The 17,301-nt window shown below is 42.3% G+C and overlaps 1 protein-coding gene across 3 annotated transcripts in view; it reads right to left on the bottom strand.

The window, feature by feature from the left end:
- Positions 1-1,747: 1,747 nt before the first annotated feature.
- Positions 1,748-17,301, bottom strand: part of GLUL (glutamate-ammonia ligase) — a 31,094-nt gene continuing 15,540 nt past the window's right edge. For all 3 annotated transcript variants that reach the window (XM_060774468.2, XM_060774467.2, XM_060774466.2), the window contains 5 exons: positions 14,240-14,401; positions 8,793-8,939; positions 6,987-7,114; positions 6,649-6,848; positions 1,748-3,527 (listed from right to left, as the gene is read on the bottom strand). In XM_060774468.2, coding sequence (XP_060630451.1) covers positions 3,209-3,527; positions 6,649-6,848; positions 6,987-7,114; positions 8,793-8,939; positions 14,240-14,401 — 956 coding nt within the window. In that variant the 3' untranslated portion in view covers positions 1,748-3,208. The remainder of the gene's footprint in view (positions 3,528-6,648; positions 6,849-6,986; positions 7,115-8,792; positions 8,940-14,239; positions 14,402-17,301) is intronic.

Here is a 17,301-nt window from a genome sequence, read left to right as displayed (position 1 = left end):
AACTGATAAAGACCAAACTTGATACACAATGCCTATCTCAAATAACCCGGGCAGTGCTGGGTCACCAAGCTAGTAAATAAATAAATGTGATATGATCATGACTTTCATGCATAGTGAAAATGGTCTTGGTCACCTTAGTGGATAATCTGCGCCGGGAGCTAGACAGGGGGAGTGTGTCCCTGTTTGTGCTCCTGGACCTCTCAGCTGTCTTCGATACCGTCGACCACGGTATCCTTCTGGGGCGTCTTGCGGAGATGGGCCTCGGGGGCACTGTTCTACAGTGGCTCCAGTCATTTCTGGAGGGTCGCACCCAGAAGGTGTTATTGGGGGACACCTGTTCAACGCCACAGCCTTTGACTTGTGGGGTTCCACAGGGCTCTATACTGTCCCCCATGCTGTTTAATATCTACATGAAGCCGCTGGGTGAGATCATCCGGAGTTTCGGGGTGCGGTGTCATCTGTACGCAGATGATGTCCAACTCTGTCACTCCTTCCCACCTGCTACTAAGGAGGCTGTCGAGGTCCTGAACCGGTGCCTGGCCGCTGTAATGGTCTGGATGAGGGCGAACAAATTGAAATTGAATCCAGACAAGACAGAGGTACTCCTGGTCAGTCGCAAGGCCGAACAGGGTATAGGGTTACAGCCTGTGCTGGATGGGGTTGCACTCCCCTTGAAGGCGCAGGTTCGCAGCTTGGGTGTGATCCTGGATTCATCGTTGAGCCTGGATCCCCAGGTCTCAGCAGTGACCAGGGGAGCATTTGCACAGCTCAGGCTCGTGCGCCAGCTGCGCCCGTACCTTGGGAAGTCTGACTTGGCCACGGTAGTACACGCTCTGGTCTCATCCCGCCTTGACTACTGCAATGCTCTCTACGTGGGGCTGCCCTTGAAGACGGCCCGGAAGCTCCAGCTAGTCCAGCGCGCGGCAGCCATGTTACTAACAGGAGCGGGACGCAGGGAGCATACAACGCCCTTGTTGTACCAGCTCCACTGGCTGCCGATCTGCTACCGGGCCCAATTCAAGGTGCTGGTGTTGGCCTACAAAGCCCTAAATGGTTCCGGCCCAAAATACCTGTCTGACCGCATCTCAGCCTATGAGCCCACGAGGACTTTGAGATCGTCCGGGGAGGCCCTTCTCTCGATCCCGCCTGCCTCACAGGCACGCCTGGCGGGGACTAGGGACAGGGCCTTCTTTGTGGTGGCCCTCCGGCTGTGGAACACCCTCCCTGTGGACATCAGACTGGCGCCCTCCCTTATGACATTCCGCAAGAGACTAAAGACGTGGTTGTTTGAGAAGGTGTTTGAGTAAATGCTGCAACAATTGGCAATTGACGATTGGAACGGAACATGGATAACGAGATTTGGATTGTGATTCAATGATGAGACGTCGCGAATGATTTAGTGTAATTGTATTATTGATAGTGATGTTGTTTATTGTTGTTTGTGATATTGCTTATGTTGCAAATTGTACCTGTTTTTATATGTTGTACACCGCCGTGAGTCGCCCTAGGGCTGAGAACGGCGGTCTACAAGTGCAGTAAATAAATAAATAAATAAATAAATAATGTCTGGGGATAATGTGAGTAATAGTCCCACATAAGTAGAGATTGTCAGATTCAAGAAAACTGAACTGGATCAGTCACACCCAAACACAATTGCTAAACACATCTCCTGAATTCATGGAAGAGCAAGGAAAGCACAGCACACAAAGCGATTCAGAATTGAAAGGAGAGAGACCATGGACTAAAATTAGGTTTAAAAATCTCTTTTATTACAAAAAAACCCTATTTCCAAGTCCAAATGCAGCGGAACCTCATCGGCACCATCCAAGATACCAAGGTACAAAATCCCGGAACGTTTGAACCTGCTAGCATTACCTCTGAGGGCAGCTATGGTTATTAGTGGAATCTTGACAGAAGTGGCAGACGTTTTTGACCACCAGAACGTAGCTACAGGAACAGCAGTGGTCTCTGTAGAACTGTACAGCTTTAGAAACCCCTAAAAACATGTTATTTTAAAATCTCTAAAAACCCATTTCCCTATTCTCTCCCCCTTCCTGCTTCATCAAAAGCCCTGCTTTAGTTGACATGCAAATCCTGCTGGAAATTCTGAATGTGCTCCTTTTTCTGCCCCCATTCTCTGCCAAATACTTGTCAATAACATGATTATAAGTTGACCAGCCAACTCTTTCTTTGAAGCACAGGTGCATCTTTGTTGCTGCAGCCAGCCGCACGCAGCACTGCCCTGACAGCCTTTAAATTAAAAATTAATACCTATTTTAACTTACAAGCTTGTAAACGGATAGCCCCTTGTCTCTAACAACCCATCAAAGCTGCTCTCAAACATTAAAAACACAGATATTCATTCTCTTGTCTCAACAATCTTTTCTCCTTCTGACTTTGGAGTCCCCACAACAAACCGAAGGCAATCTCAGCCTTTCTGCAAACAGCTGATTTAGTGGACCTTTTTTTATTAACAAAACCACATTGTTTTTAGACATTTAAATATAAAATAACCCTACCTCACTCTGTGTTAGAAACAGAAAGCCTGACAGCTTCCAAAAACAGATCAAAGTGTTTGACAGCTTTTTAAATACAACTTAAGAGAAAATTTTAGTGTGGCTGTAAAAATGCCCAAGAGATCGAACACTGCTGAAAGGTAAGTGCCCCGTCTTACTTATAATAGGAGGGTATTAAGATGCCTTTCAGAGAATCGGCATATGCACCCACATTGGTATCACCACGTTTTTTAGTGGTGGGCTGGAGAATTCCCCCCCCCCCCACCACCACCACCACCTTCCAAATATTTGACACATGATACACCGTTGTGTTTTCACAAATTTCATTAGTACTCGTGAAGGACAAGCCTTGCGGAAAGGAGACAGGCCCTAATCACTCCCTTCTCCGATCACCGTATTCTCTGTTTTTGGAAGCTACTGAAACCCTTTCAAGACATACAAATTACATGAAATAGTGGTTAATTCGGGTTTGTTTCCTCTAATGCCCACTCCTCGTCTTCTCAGCCTTTCAAGTGAGAGAGAGAATGCTGAAAGAAGACTAGACTTCCGCCTCCCATTAGAAGGAAAAGAGAGGGTGAGTTTGAGGGGAGGAGAGGCACAAATATGGTATCTCATGCCCTCAGAATTAACATCTAGAACAGAGAGGAGACAGACGGGGGAAAGAGGGTGGGGTGTCTGTGGGACAAGTCCACTTAGTTCTTGTACTCAAAGGGCTCATCCCCAGTTTCGTTGAGGAGACAGGTGCGGACTAGCGCTTCGGTCACGGCGTAAGGGTCACAGTTGGCGGAGGGCCGGCGATCTTCAAAGTAGCCCTTCTTCTCTTGGCCCACACTTCTCGGGATGCGAATGCTGGCACCACGGTTGGCTACTCCAGCAGAGAACTCATTGATGTTGGAGGTCTCATGGAACCCGGTCAGGCGCCTGGCATTATCCAGCCCCCCTTTGGGATCATAGGCACGGATGTGGTACTGATGGCGCTTGCCTAGCTTCTCAATGGCTTCTTCAATGTGCCTGTGGTAAGGATGAAAGGCAGGATGTTCAATTCCTTCACATTTCTCTCTATAGCAGGATACTATAGCATTATCAAAGAGATCATTTAGCTGAACTGCATGTTACTAGAAGGACTATAGGACTGCCTGTGTATCACAATTTCATCAATGTGCAAAAGTGTCTGTTAAGTATTTGGTCCATGACTTTATTTATTATTTACTTTATTTATATACCGCTTTTCTCAGCCCTCAGGCGACTCAAAGTGGTGAACAACATCAATACAAAAAATCACAAGACAAGTGTAGGGCAATTAAAAACAATAGTAACATAAATCATTAACATCAGAACAACAATCATTAGCGCCTCAACAGTAAAATCAGAATCCAGTCTCATCATCCATTATTCCGTATTCCTATGTTCAATTACACCGTTTAATCAAATGCTTGTTGTTCACTTTCCTCCGAAATGCCAGCCCTAAACGGTTCTGGCCCAATTTACCTGTCCGAACACATCTCTCCTTATGAACCATCTAGGAAAGTGTTTCTCAACCTTCCTAATGTGGTGACCCCTTAATACAGTTCCTCATGTTGTGGTGACCCCAAACCATAAAATTATTTTCGTTGCTACTTCATAATTGTAGTTTTGCTACTTTTATGAATATTAATATAAATATCTGATATGCAGGATGTATTTTCATTCACTGGACCAAATTTGGCACAAATACCCAATATGCCCAAATCGGAATACTGATGGGGTTGGGGGGGGGGGGCGGGGTTGATTTCATCATTTGGGAGTTGTAGTTGCTGGGATTTATAGTTCAACTACAATCAAAGAGCATTCTGAACTCCACACACAATTGAATAAAACTTGGCACACAGAATTCCCATGAACAACAGAAAGTACTGGAAGGGTTTGGCAGGCATTGATCTTGAGTTTTCGAGTTGTAGTTCACCTACAATCAAAGAGCCCTGTAGACTCAAACAATAATGGATCTGGACCTAACTTGGCACGAATACTCAATATGCCCAAGTGTTAACACTGGTGGAGCTTGGAGAAAATAGACCTTGACATGTGGAAGTTGTAGTTGCTGGGATTTATAGTTCACTTACTATCAAGGGCATTCTGAACCCCATCAACAATAAAACTGAGCCAAACTTCCCACACAGAATCCTCATAACCAAGAGAAAATACTGTGTTTTCTGATGGTCTTCGGTGACCCTCTGACACCCCCTCGTGACCCCCCCAGGGGTCCCGACCCCCAGGTTGAGAAACACTGATCTAGGACTTTTAAGATCATCCAGCGAGACCCTGCTCTCGATCCCGCCCTCATCACTAGCACATTTGGTGGGGACGAGACAAAGCCTTCTCCGTGGTGGCCCCTCGGCCTTGGACACACTCCCTCGGGAGATTAGATAGGCTCCCTCACTCTTAACGTTTTGGAGACAAGTGAAGACATGGTTTTATGAGCAAGCATTTACAAATACAGAGTAACTAACATAGGAAATAGAATCACTCGATAATGGAACTTGGACAACATTATTTAACTATGAGACGCTGGTGATAATGATGTTGGTTTTTATTGCTGCTACTGTGGTTTCATACTGTTTTAACGTTCAATTTGTATTTTGTTGTTATGTGTACTGACTTGTTGTAAACCGCCTTGAGTCGCCGGTAAGGCTGAGAAAGGCAGTATGCAATTATATTATATATATAAATAAAAATGTAATGTTCGTTTGTGGGATTAAGAAGAACTCAAAAGCCACTGGACGAACTGACACCAAATTTGGATACAATACACCTAACAACCCAATGTATGTCCTTCACTCAAAAATTGATTTTGTCATTTGGGAGTTGTAGTTGCTGGGATTTATAGTTCATCTACAATCAAAAAGCATTCTGAACCCCACCAAAGATAGAATTGAACCAAACCTGATACACAATTCTCCCATGACCAACAGAAAATACTGGGAGGCTTTGGTGGGCAGTGTCCTTTGGTTTTGGGGTTGTAGTTCACCTACATCCCGAGATCACTGTGGACTCAAACAATGTTGGATCTGTACCAAACTCTACACGAATACTCAATATGTCCAAATGCAAACACTGGTCCAAATAGAAGCTTGACATTTGGGAGTTGCAGTTGCTGGGATTTATAGTTCACCTACAATCACAGAGCATTCTGAACTCCACCAACGATAGAATTGAACCAAACTTCCCATACAGAACCCCCATGTAACCCCACAGTAACGCGTGGCAGGGGACAGCTAGTAGTAAATAAATGTTTCTAAAATCCTGAGTCATATTCACCCAAGTGCAACACTTCAGATAGCTCCTTTAAAGCCCAGGCTAAACCCCTGATTCACTGCCCCATTGACACAGAAGATACTAGTCACCTGAGTGCACAAGGCAGCCAACAGAGGCTTGAGATGTTTACATGGAAACAATGCAGAATGACATGACGACATGTTAGTGTTTCTAGCATGTGTTCAAATATTTTAGGAATTTCTCTAGGCCACCTTTGCTCACTTACATATGTAAAATCATAGCCACACATACAACTTTGGAGGTTGAATATGGAAAAGACATTCTAGCTAAGCCCGTTCCTCTTGTGCGTTCTTCACTTGCAAAATTTTAAAAGCCTGCAGATCCACATCAACTACTTTCTGAAGTCCTCCAGCATATTCTACCCTTTAGAACAGGGGTCCTCAAACTTTTTAAACAGAGGGCCAGGTCATAGTCCTTCAAACTGTTGGAGGGCCAGATTATAATTTTTTTAAAAAAACCATGAAAGAATTCCTATGTACACTGCACATATCTTATTTGTAGTGCAAAAAACACTTTAAAACAATACAGTAATTAAAATGAAGAACAATTTTAACAAATATAAACATATTAGTATTTCAATGGGAAGTGTGGGCCTGTTTTTGGCTGATAAGATTGTTGTTGTTGTGTGCTTTCAAATCATTTCAGACTTAGGTTGACCCTGAGCGAGGGCCGGATAAATGACCTTGGAGGGCCGTATCCGGCCCCCGGGCCTTAGCTTGAGGACCCCTGCTTTAGAATGTGAAGGAACAGCACTCCTAGACACCCATCACTTCTTTAATGTCTCATAAATAAAGCTTTGTAAGTGGGCAGCAGGACTTACTTGAGGCCTCCTTCCTCTCGCATGGCTTTAGTACTGAAGTTCGTGTGGCATCCAGCTCCATTCCAGTTGCCTGGGATGGGCTTCGGGTCAAAAGACACAATGACCCCAAAGTCTTCACATACTCTATGAAGGATGAACCGAGCAATCCAGAGGTGATCACCCATCTCAATTCCTTCACATGGACCCACCTGGAACTCCCACTACAAGAGAAAACAAAGCCACTCAGGATTGGCATGGTGGAAAGCCCTCTGCAAGATGCTGTTCACACTTCTCCCCAAATCCTAAACAAGCAAAGATTCCCAAAACACCCATTACAGGATTTTGGTCCAAGCAGCTACCTGTGCTGGCATAACTTCTGCGTTTGTGCCACCAATGTTCACACCAGCATAGAGGCAGGCTCGATAGTGGGCTTCCACAATGTCTCGCCCATAAGCCTTGTCTGCTCCAACTCCGCAGTAGTATGGGCCTGCGGAAAAGGGCAAAAAGGAAACGATATCAGTGGGGTTTTGTTGACATCTTTTAGCCACTGTTTGAGAATTTGACGTTTTGCAAAGTCAACTAGATTACATTCATCTGGACCATTAAGCCTGAAGTCACACCAGCCATAGGTTGTGGTGTTTCTAAACCATTCATTTGCTAGATTACAACTCGGATTTTGTACCTGGGGTATATTCAGTATAGCTTAGCTTTAAATAGTTTTGATTAGAGAACCCACTGGGGTACATTTGGAGAAAAGGAAAAATACCAGCTCATCTTTCAGTCTTGTATTACATTCTAGAGAGCTGCTGCCTCAGTAACCAAAAGATCATGAGTTCGAAGCCAGCCCGGATTGGAGTGGGTTTCCAACCAATTGTGTGTAGCCTGTTGTCGACCTTTGCAACCCGAAAAACAGTTGCATCTGTCAAGTAGGAAAATAAGGTACCACCTTAAAGTGTGGGGAGGCTAAATTAATTGATTTATGAGGCCATAAAGAAGACTCCAGCAAAGTATTCCATTGGGGAAGCATGCGGGGAATGCGGAAGTGCTTCATCAGCGTCGCAGATGGACGATGAAAGCGACAGCTCCCCTGGCGGCCAGAAAAAGTTAAATAGCCTCTGTCTATGTCTGTATATATTTGTATGTCAAAAATTGGCATTGAATCTTTGCCATATATGTGTACACTGTAATCCTCCCTGAGTCCCCTGAGGGGTGAGAAGGGCGGAATATAAAAGCTGTAAATAAATAATAAATAATTAATAATGCTTGTGTCCCACTATACCCTATTAGATTATCTAATATTTTGTCAAAGCCATTGTTTTATTTTAAACAGGTGTACAGCAAAATTGCCGCATGTGTGAACCATCCCATAGCAGCATTGCTTTCAAAGTGAACACATAAATCTGGGTCAGGTAGGTTCCCAAAACTCTTTTACAGTTTCAAGACCTTTCGGAGGGTAGCTGCACCATCACCCTGAAACCAAAATGGGAAGTAGTTGGAAATCATGTCCAGTCAGAGACTAACACAATTATTTCTAAAAGTGGGGGAAAAAACATAAAATTTATTTATTTATTTATTTATTTATTTTATATACCGCTTTTCTCAGCCCTCAGGCGACTCAAATGGATTTTCTGCTAAAAGAAACAACGTGGACACACCATTTTTAAATGAGAACCATGTCTCCCACAGCAACCTGACCATTTTAGGCAGCATGGGACACATTTCTGGCCAACTGTATTTTGGGAGAACTTATTGAAGTGGATAACTAGGACAGTTTTAAATGGTGTATTTTAATATTTTGATAAATGTTTTTAATGTTTATGTATGTATATAAGAATTTGTGTCCTGGCATTGAATGTTCGCCATATATATGCTGTGCTCCGCCCCGAGTCCCCTTCAGGGTGAGAAGGGCGGAATATAAATGTTTCAAATAAGTAAATAAATTCTTCCTTTTTAAAGGCTTCTGTTATTTATCATGGATTCCTTTCACTGAGGATTTTGCAGCTTTCTTTTGCCCATCTAGCTCATCATTGGCTGCTGCCAAAATTCCCATTATTGGTCATAGGGTTCCTCCTGGTGATATGAATGTTCCCGTCTCAAACGTTCCCATCTCTTTTGAGACTATTAATGCAAGATTTTAAGTGGACTTCCCTTTTTAGCAATCTCACCTTGGGGTCCAGGAAAACCATTGGAAGGCCAGCCAAAGGGATGTCCATCTGTTCCCAGAAGAGTATATTCTTGCTCCATCCCGAACCAGGGAGTCTGATTAGACACCATATCCATGATTCTTGCACAGCTGTTCCTTATATTTGTTTCTAAGAGAAAGAGAGAGTAAAGCAATCATGATTATTCATACAACATCACGGAGTTTTTCAAGTTTTTATGACCCACACACACAAATCTGCCAGCATCATGTATGAGCAAATTTGAGCCCTACAGATGTTTTGGCTTGCAGTTCCATCCAGCAGCAGAACACAGGGAGGAGGGAGCAAGCTTGTTTTCTGCTTCCTTGGAGACTAGGACGCGAAACAATGGCTTCAAACTACAAGAGAGGAGATTCCATCTGAACATGAGGAAGAACTTCCTGACTGTGAGAGCCGTTCAGCAGTGGAACTCTCTGTCCCGGAGTGTGGTGGAGGCTCCTTCTTTGGAAGTTTTTAAAGAGGCTGGATGGCCATCTGTCAGGGGTGATTTGAATGCAATATTCCTGCTTCTTGGCAGGGGGTTGGACTGGATGGCCCATAAGGTCTCTTCCAACTCTTTGATTCTATGATCCTAGAGGATCCCTAAACCCTCTAGGAATTTACAGATTATGAGTATCCTAGTTACAGAGTAGAGGTAAGGATGAATCTAAGTGAATACAGCTAAGGACAAAGATCTATGGTGAAACAAGAGAATTATAAAAGATGTGGACTTAGGTTGGTTTTAAACATGCATGTGTCATACTTAATGCTACTCCTCTATTCTGCCTTGGTTAGACCACACCTGGAATATTGTGTCCAATTCTGGACACCACAATTCAAGAGAGATATTGACAAGCTGGAATGTGTCCAGAGGAGGGCGACTAAAATGATCAAAGGTCTAGAGAACAAGCCCTATAAGGAGCGGCTTAAAGAGCTGGGCATGTTTAACCTGAAGAAGGGAAGGCTGAAAGCAGGTATGATAGCCATGTATAAATATGTGAGGGGAAGTCATAGAGAGGAGGGAGCAAGCTTGTTTTCTGCTGCCCTGGAGACTAGGATGCGGAACAATGGCTTCAAACTACAAGAAAGGAGATTCCATGTGAGAGCCGTTCAGCAGTGGAACTCTCTGCCCTGGAGTGTGTTGGAGGCTCCTTCTTTGGAAGCTCTAAAGCAGAGGCTGGATGGCCATCTGTCAAGGGTGCTTAGAATGCAATATTCCTGCTTCTAGGCAGGGGGTTGGACTGGATGGCCCATGAGGTCTCTTCCAACTCTATGATGATGATGATAATAATAATAATAATAATAATAATAATAATAATAATAATAATCTTTATTTATACTCCACCACCATCTCCCCAATGGGGACCTGGGGCGGCTTACATGAGGCCAAGCCCATTCAACAAATTACAATAAAATAAGATACAAGTTACAATAAAATACACATTGCAGAAAAATACAGAACATATGACTACAATAGAAAAAATAATGATTAAAAAAACAGTTAACCAAACATAATGACAGTGTACATAAAATGATTAAAAATTCAAAGTGAAATAAAGGAGCAGAGTTATTTGTGAGTGAGAACTCGTAGAGAGACAGGGTGATAGACTCAGTTTGGGTTCACAGGAGGAGTGCAGCAAAACCAGTCTCTAAAGCTCAGTGCATCTAAATATTCTTTGTAATCAATTCTTCCTAACTGCTCAGTAGGATGTATCATTACCCTCATTTTACATGGGCTCATTTACTGCCCACATTCAGGCTGGAGCCCCTCAAGTGCCATCCCCCCCCCCACACGAAATTCTCATGGTGGTCAGTGAGAAGGCCTTAGTGGTACATGATTTAAACTGTTATGTTTATTCATATCATGAGCTGATCACCATGCTCAATATATCCCATACGCATGGGGGTGTTGGGGTAACGATACAAAAGGTTTGCTAGGGTAGACCCTCTTTCACTCAGACTCAGTCCGTCCCCCGTCCCCCTCCAAATCAAAATCCTGGCTACGGCCTGCTCACATTCATTCAAAAAAGCTATCTACAGTGGGTTTTGCACCTTACAACTCAACCAGTTTGAGCACTGAAGAGGTAAATGATGCAGATATTGACAATGCTAGAACCACTACCTTTGACAAGAGCATTATCACCATAGCTACTGCAATATAAAGGCTCTGAAATGCTAAGGAAGGTGAAGCAAGGGTTAAAAGAGTAGAATATTTAGTATTCTGTGTGTGAGAAGCAAAAATAAAAAAAACTTTGCATGTGATCATCAGACCAGCTGATGAGCAATCAGCTGGTGCATTTGAAAGAATGAACGTCTTGTGGCTTGGGAGGGGGGGAGAAGAAAGGCTTACTGGTTTCATTCTAACAACGGCATGCTGTGGTTTTGAATTTCCATAGGCATTTGGCTCTCTTTTACTCAAAAAGAAATGTCAGACTGGACTTGTTTTGATATACCAAAGAAATAACTTACATTCTTATTTAACTACAGTACCAATATAATGGATGGCTCAGAGTTAGAAGCCAATTAGTACATTAATACAATTAATTGCAATCACATTGTTGCAGCTACAGATGAATTACATTAACATAACTAGCTGTCCCCTGCCACGCATTGCTGTGGCCCACATGGGGGTTCTGTGTGGGAGGTTTGGCCCAATTCTATCGTTGGTGGGGTTCAGAATGCTCTGTGATTGTAGGTGAACTATAAATCCCAGGAACTACAACTCCCAAATGACAAGATTCTATTTTCCCCAAACTCCACCAGTGTTCATATTTGGGCATATTGAGTATTCTTGTAGAGTTTGGTCCAGATCCATCATTGTTTGAGTCCACAGTGATCTTTGGATGTAGGTGAACTACAACTCCAAAACCAAAGGACACTGCCCACCAAAGCCTTCCAGTATTTTCTGTTGGTCACAGGAGAACTGTGTGCCAAGTTTGGTTCAATTGCATCGTTGGTGGGGTTCAGAATGCTCTTTGATTGTAAGTGAATCCCAGCAACTACAAGTCCCAAATGACAAAACCAATTTTTTGAGTGAAGGACATACATTGGGTTGTTAAGTGTCTTGTGTCCAAATTTGGTGTCAATTCGTCCAGTGGTTTTTGAGTTCTGTTAATCCCACAAATGAACATTACATTTTTATTTATATAGATGATGGTTGGTCCCTACTGGAGTAAAGTCTCAGCTGAGATGTTGAGAAGTAATGGACCAAAAATCTGAAAGTATCACATTTAACAAGGACCTCATGCTACATGATCAGTGTCATGTTGCAAATGCCAAATCAAAATGTTGGTGAATTTGAAAGATTATTTACCAGATGGTTATGAAACCACATCATAAGCCACTACTCTAGATTGTTCTGTCAAATGACAAGGAAACATTACATCCAGGGCTGAGCTGGAATGTTGTTGTTGCACTCTTTCAAATCATTTCCAGCTTATGGTGATGCCAAGGCAACCCTGGTAACAGGGTTTTCTTGACAATATCTATTCAGAGAGTTTGCCTTTCCCTTCTTTGGAGGCTAAATGAGACATATCCAAGACCACCCATTTGGTTTCCATGGCTGAGTGAGGATTCAAACTCTGTTCTCTACTATTGTAGCCTAATGCTCAAACCACTATACCATGATAACTCAAGCTGAAACATGCTGGCTAGCAAATTCTGGGAGCTGCAGCTCAAAAAGTAATACTTCCAAGATAATGCAGGCAGTCCTCAACTTGAATTCATTTGTAAGTCGGAACAGGTACATTTTAAAGCAGAACTCCAGCCAAATATATATATATTTTAGCTTTGGATAGCAGGGTGAGGGGGTTAATACCACTGTGGTGTTTAATAGCAAGAAAATGGAAGAACAAAGAGTTACCAACAGTGGAGGAATGGATAATCAAACTTCTAGATATAATAAACATGGACTCTCTAACATGGCATTTGGAAAACAAACAGACAGGCGTAGCCAGGACGGATTGGTCTCCAATCAAAAAATACTTCAAGATTAACTAGACTTAGACATGTGAGAATTAATGACTAGAAAATAATAACACTAATAATGTTTCTTGGGGCAAAATGGATAAATAAAACCAATAACTCTCCCCTGACCCATTCCCCAACCCCCACACTTCCCCATTAACTTCTATCCCTTCACTCCCCCCCCCCTTCCTCAACCCCCCCCCCCCCCTAATCCCTGTTATCTGTTTTTATGTAATGGTTAAGTTTAAGTTAAAGATTCTTGTAACTTGGATGTACCCCCCCCCCCCCATCTTGGAAAACCCTTAATAAAAATTATATATACACACACACACACACACACACTACTGTGGTATATATATGTGGTTTGTTTGTTTTTTCCCCTCTCTGTCCCTGTTCAGAAGATTTCACCTCACTTTCTGTCCCTGAAATAATTGATTTTGAAAAAAAAATGGCTTGTTGTGGAAAAGGGATTGGTGATAAAGCTTCGGTGGACACACATTTTCCCCATTAGAACTTTTTCAGGGGTGGATTTTACTTCCGAAGGGGTAGATATCTCTCACTTCCTGTTGTCTCACCACCATTCTTAACTATGAATTGTTTGTAAGTTGGATGTTTGGAATCTGGGGCCTGCTTGTATAGTACAAGGGAGAGGTAGAGGGCTTAAAAGTCACAGCAAGAAAAGCTCTTTGTGGCTAGCAGTTGCTTTCTTTTAAAAAGAAAACAACATAAGCACCGGGACATTGACGCAGTTGGCTGGGTGTCAGCTGCATTAAGATCACTACTGACCGAAAGATCATGAGTTCGAAGCCAGCCTGGGTTGGAGTGAGCTTCCGACCAAATCGCGTAGCTTGTTGTCGACCTTTGCAACCCGAAAGACAGTTGCATCTGTCAATTAGGAAATTTAGGTACCACCTATGTGTGGGGAGGCTAATTTAACAAATTTACGAGGCCATAAAAAATCTCTTGCGAAAGCATGCAGGGAATGCAGAAAGTACTTCATCAGTGTCGCAGATGGACGGTGAAGGAACAGCTCCCCTGGTGGCCAGGAAAGTTGGAATGTAAAATAGCCTCTGACTGTCTGTCTATATGTGTTGTGTGTCTATGGCATTGAATGTTTGCCATATATGTGTACATTGTAATCTGCCCTGAGTCCCTTGCAGAGTGAGAAGGGCGGAATATAAATACTATAAATAAATAAAAAATAAATAAATAATCCATGTCATAATTATTTTGTGTGAAAGAGCCTCTAGGTTTAAAGGTTGGGGGGGGGGGTGAAGGAGAGAGATTCACTAGCTGGTATTTTGTAGTCTGAGGCTTCAAGAGTAATGGTGGCCCATGTTAGAAATTAACCTCCATGGGCTTTAAATATGTCCACTTCCTATTAGTCTCATTCATTTATTCTAGTGCTAGTGTTCTTTGCTTTTCTCAGGTATGTCAGGATAGAGAAGGAGATAACAGGAACACACCTGCAGGCTTGCGGTTGTACTTTAAGACCTCGCAGAGAACCAGCTTGTTGGGGTCTTTGCGGAAAGGGTCCCGGAACATAGCAGAAGGCACAAGATACATGTCACTGTTGGAGCCCTCGGACTGGTAGGTGCTGGAGCCATCGAAGTTCCACTCTGGTAGATCTGGAAGCAAAAGAAGAAGAATGGAGCCTCACTGTTTCCCAGACACATAGAAAAGGGGCTTTTTATGAATTGACACTGCTCCAATCAATAATCATGATTGGAAATATTAGGACCCCTCGTGAAGAGATTATTAGTTTACACAGTTGTGTACAGAAGAAATTGTGTACATAGAGAAAACCTCCATAAATGAAGATGGAAGCATGCACCCTGCCCCAGAAGGTTGTGATATTTACTAACATCAAACCATTTTCAATAACAGAAATAGCTTCACAATGCAATCCTAAAGTCCCACTGAGATGAATGGGTCTTTCTCCCAGGCAAGGAGGAATGGAATGGAAACCTTAGTATATTTCCAGGAGTTCTTCCCCACCCCCACCACCCTTGTACGAATGTTTACTTCTGTCTATGAGTTCTCCCATACAAACAGTTCTGCCCCTTTATCTCACCCTGAGTTTTTAAATCATTTTATGTACATGCGGCCCGCTCTCTGTCATTATGTTTTGGTTTCTATGTTTTGTGTATATTGTTTATATGCTTTGATGTTTTATACTTTACTGTTATGTTTATTTTACTGCGATTTGTATTTTTGTATTGTAATTTGTTGTTTGGGCTTGGCCCCATGTAAGCCGCGTCCCCATTGGGGGAGATGGTGGCAGGGTATAAATAAAGATGATGATGATGATTATTATTATTGTTATTATTATTATTATTATTATTATTATTATTATTATTATTTCCTATTACATTGCTGTCATGGTCATTTTTTATATTTACAACTAAATTGCAATAGGTGCCATTGGTCTCTAAAACAAGGAATGAAAACCCCATTGACTAGTATCTTGACACTGGCAAGATTATCATAGAATACATTTAGATCTCTCTTCAAAGGAGGAAGTTGCTGCAGTTATATCCTAGCAAACAATTTGGTAAATCATTAAGAAATCTGGACAGACATATCTGCCTTGTGGCACAGAACTGGGATTGTGAAGAATCTCCATTTTCTCTCTCTCACTCTCACTCTCTCTCTCTCTCTATATATATAAATAAAAGAGTTTTCTTACAATTGTATAATTAAAAGTAAGAGGGGAAAAGTGGATTTTAGGATACAAGAGTGGTTCTCAACCTTCCTAAGGCTGCGACCCCTTAATACAGTTCCTCATTTTGTGGTGACCCCCAACTCTAAAATTATTTTCGTTGCTACTTCATAACTGGAATTTTGCTGCTGTTATGAATCGACATGTAAATATCTGATAGGCAGAATATATTTTCATTCTCTGGACCTTGGAAGTTGTAGTTGCTGGAATTTATAGTTCATCTACAATCAAAGAGTATTCTGAACTCCACCAGAGATGGAAATGATCCAAACTTGGCACACAGAACGCCCATGACCAGCAAAAAATAATGAAAGGGGTAGGTGAGCATTGGCCTTGAGCTTGGGAGTTGTAGTTCACCTATATTCAGAAAGCACTGTGGACTCAAACAATGATAGATCTAGACTAAACTTGGCATGAATACTTAATATTCCAAAATGGGAACACTGGTGGAGTTTGGGGAAAATAGACCTTGACATTTGGAAGTTGTAGTTGCTTGGATTTGTAGTTCACCTACAATGAAAGAGCATTCTGAACCCCACCAACAATAGACTTGTGCCAGACTTCCCACACAGAACTCCCATGACCAGCAGAAAATACTGTGAATCCTGATGGTCGTTGGCGACCCCTCCAACACCCCTTCGCGACCCCCCCCCCCAGGGGTCCCGACTCCCAGGTTGAGAAACACTGGGATAGAAGGTAGGGTGGAATAGGGGAGGGAAGAGTCAGGAAAAGGGTAAAAAGGATCAGATCCAGGACTAGTGTTGGATGTGAAGGGGATTGTTTGGGTCATGGGGGAAAAAAAGAAAGGGGATCTGGGGAGGGAGGGAGAGGAGGGTGCGTAGATTGTGAAGGGGATTTTTGACTCCATTTTCTTAATGTCAATATGGAAAATTCTCAGAAAAACTTGCACATATTTTAAAATAATTCTAAAGTTCCTTCCTTAACTGCCTCACACATTTCCATATGTTGCCTCCACATTATTTTTTTACCAACTAATTACAGCTCCACCAAAAAACTGAGCAAAGAGTACATTAAATTAAAACAAAAACCTGAAGAGCTGCAAACCGAACTCCATGCAAGTTGCATAGGATTCAAGTTTTGTTATTGTGAAACTTCGATTATAGTGCAGCACAACTTATGACTGTACAACCAAGTATGTCAGCACCCCAAAGAGAATTAGGTGACACAGAAGCATATTTGAAATGGAATTAAAGTGGTTAATCCCTCCATCCAACTTGATCCCTTTCATATGCTTGAGGTGATGCAATTATTTAACCAAGCACTGCCAACCACCTCTTCAGAATAACAACAAAGCACCCAAGCTAAATACCTCTAATTAGCCATACATGCTGTATTGGTTTCATAACTATCTCTGGCCAGCTCCATGGAAAAGTTGAAGAAATTCCAATGCTATTTATTGTTTGGGGGGGGGGGGGGTGATTTATTCTGAAGGACTCTCATGGTTTCCCTCCCACTCGTTTCCCAACCTATCATAGTCCGAAAAACGAATAGTACAACATTAAAAACTGAGCAAGCCAACAAGAAGACAGACAATGTAAGGACTTTTCAGGTCACAGCTCCATACCCATCTGGTTCATTTAAGTTTGTATATGACTTTTGTTTGGTAGATTGATTCTAAATGGATCAACATGCATTAATGTGGATGGATCTGCAAACATATCTATAATAATAATAATAATAATAATAATAATAATAATCTTTATTTATATACCGCTCTATCTCCCCGAGGGGACTCAGAGCGATTCCCAGGTAACATCACAAAACATACAAAGTAAAACAACATAA

Source organism: Anolis sagrei, chromosome 4 (genome assembly GCF_037176765.1).
Source record: "Anolis sagrei isolate rAnoSag1 chromosome 4, rAnoSag1.mat, whole genome shotgun sequence".
Taxonomy (NCBI): Eukaryota; Metazoa; Chordata; class Lepidosauria; order Squamata; family Dactyloidae; genus Anolis; species Anolis sagrei.
Note: the sequence above shows the minus strand (reverse complement) of the source record. Positions and strands in the feature narration are given on the sequence as shown.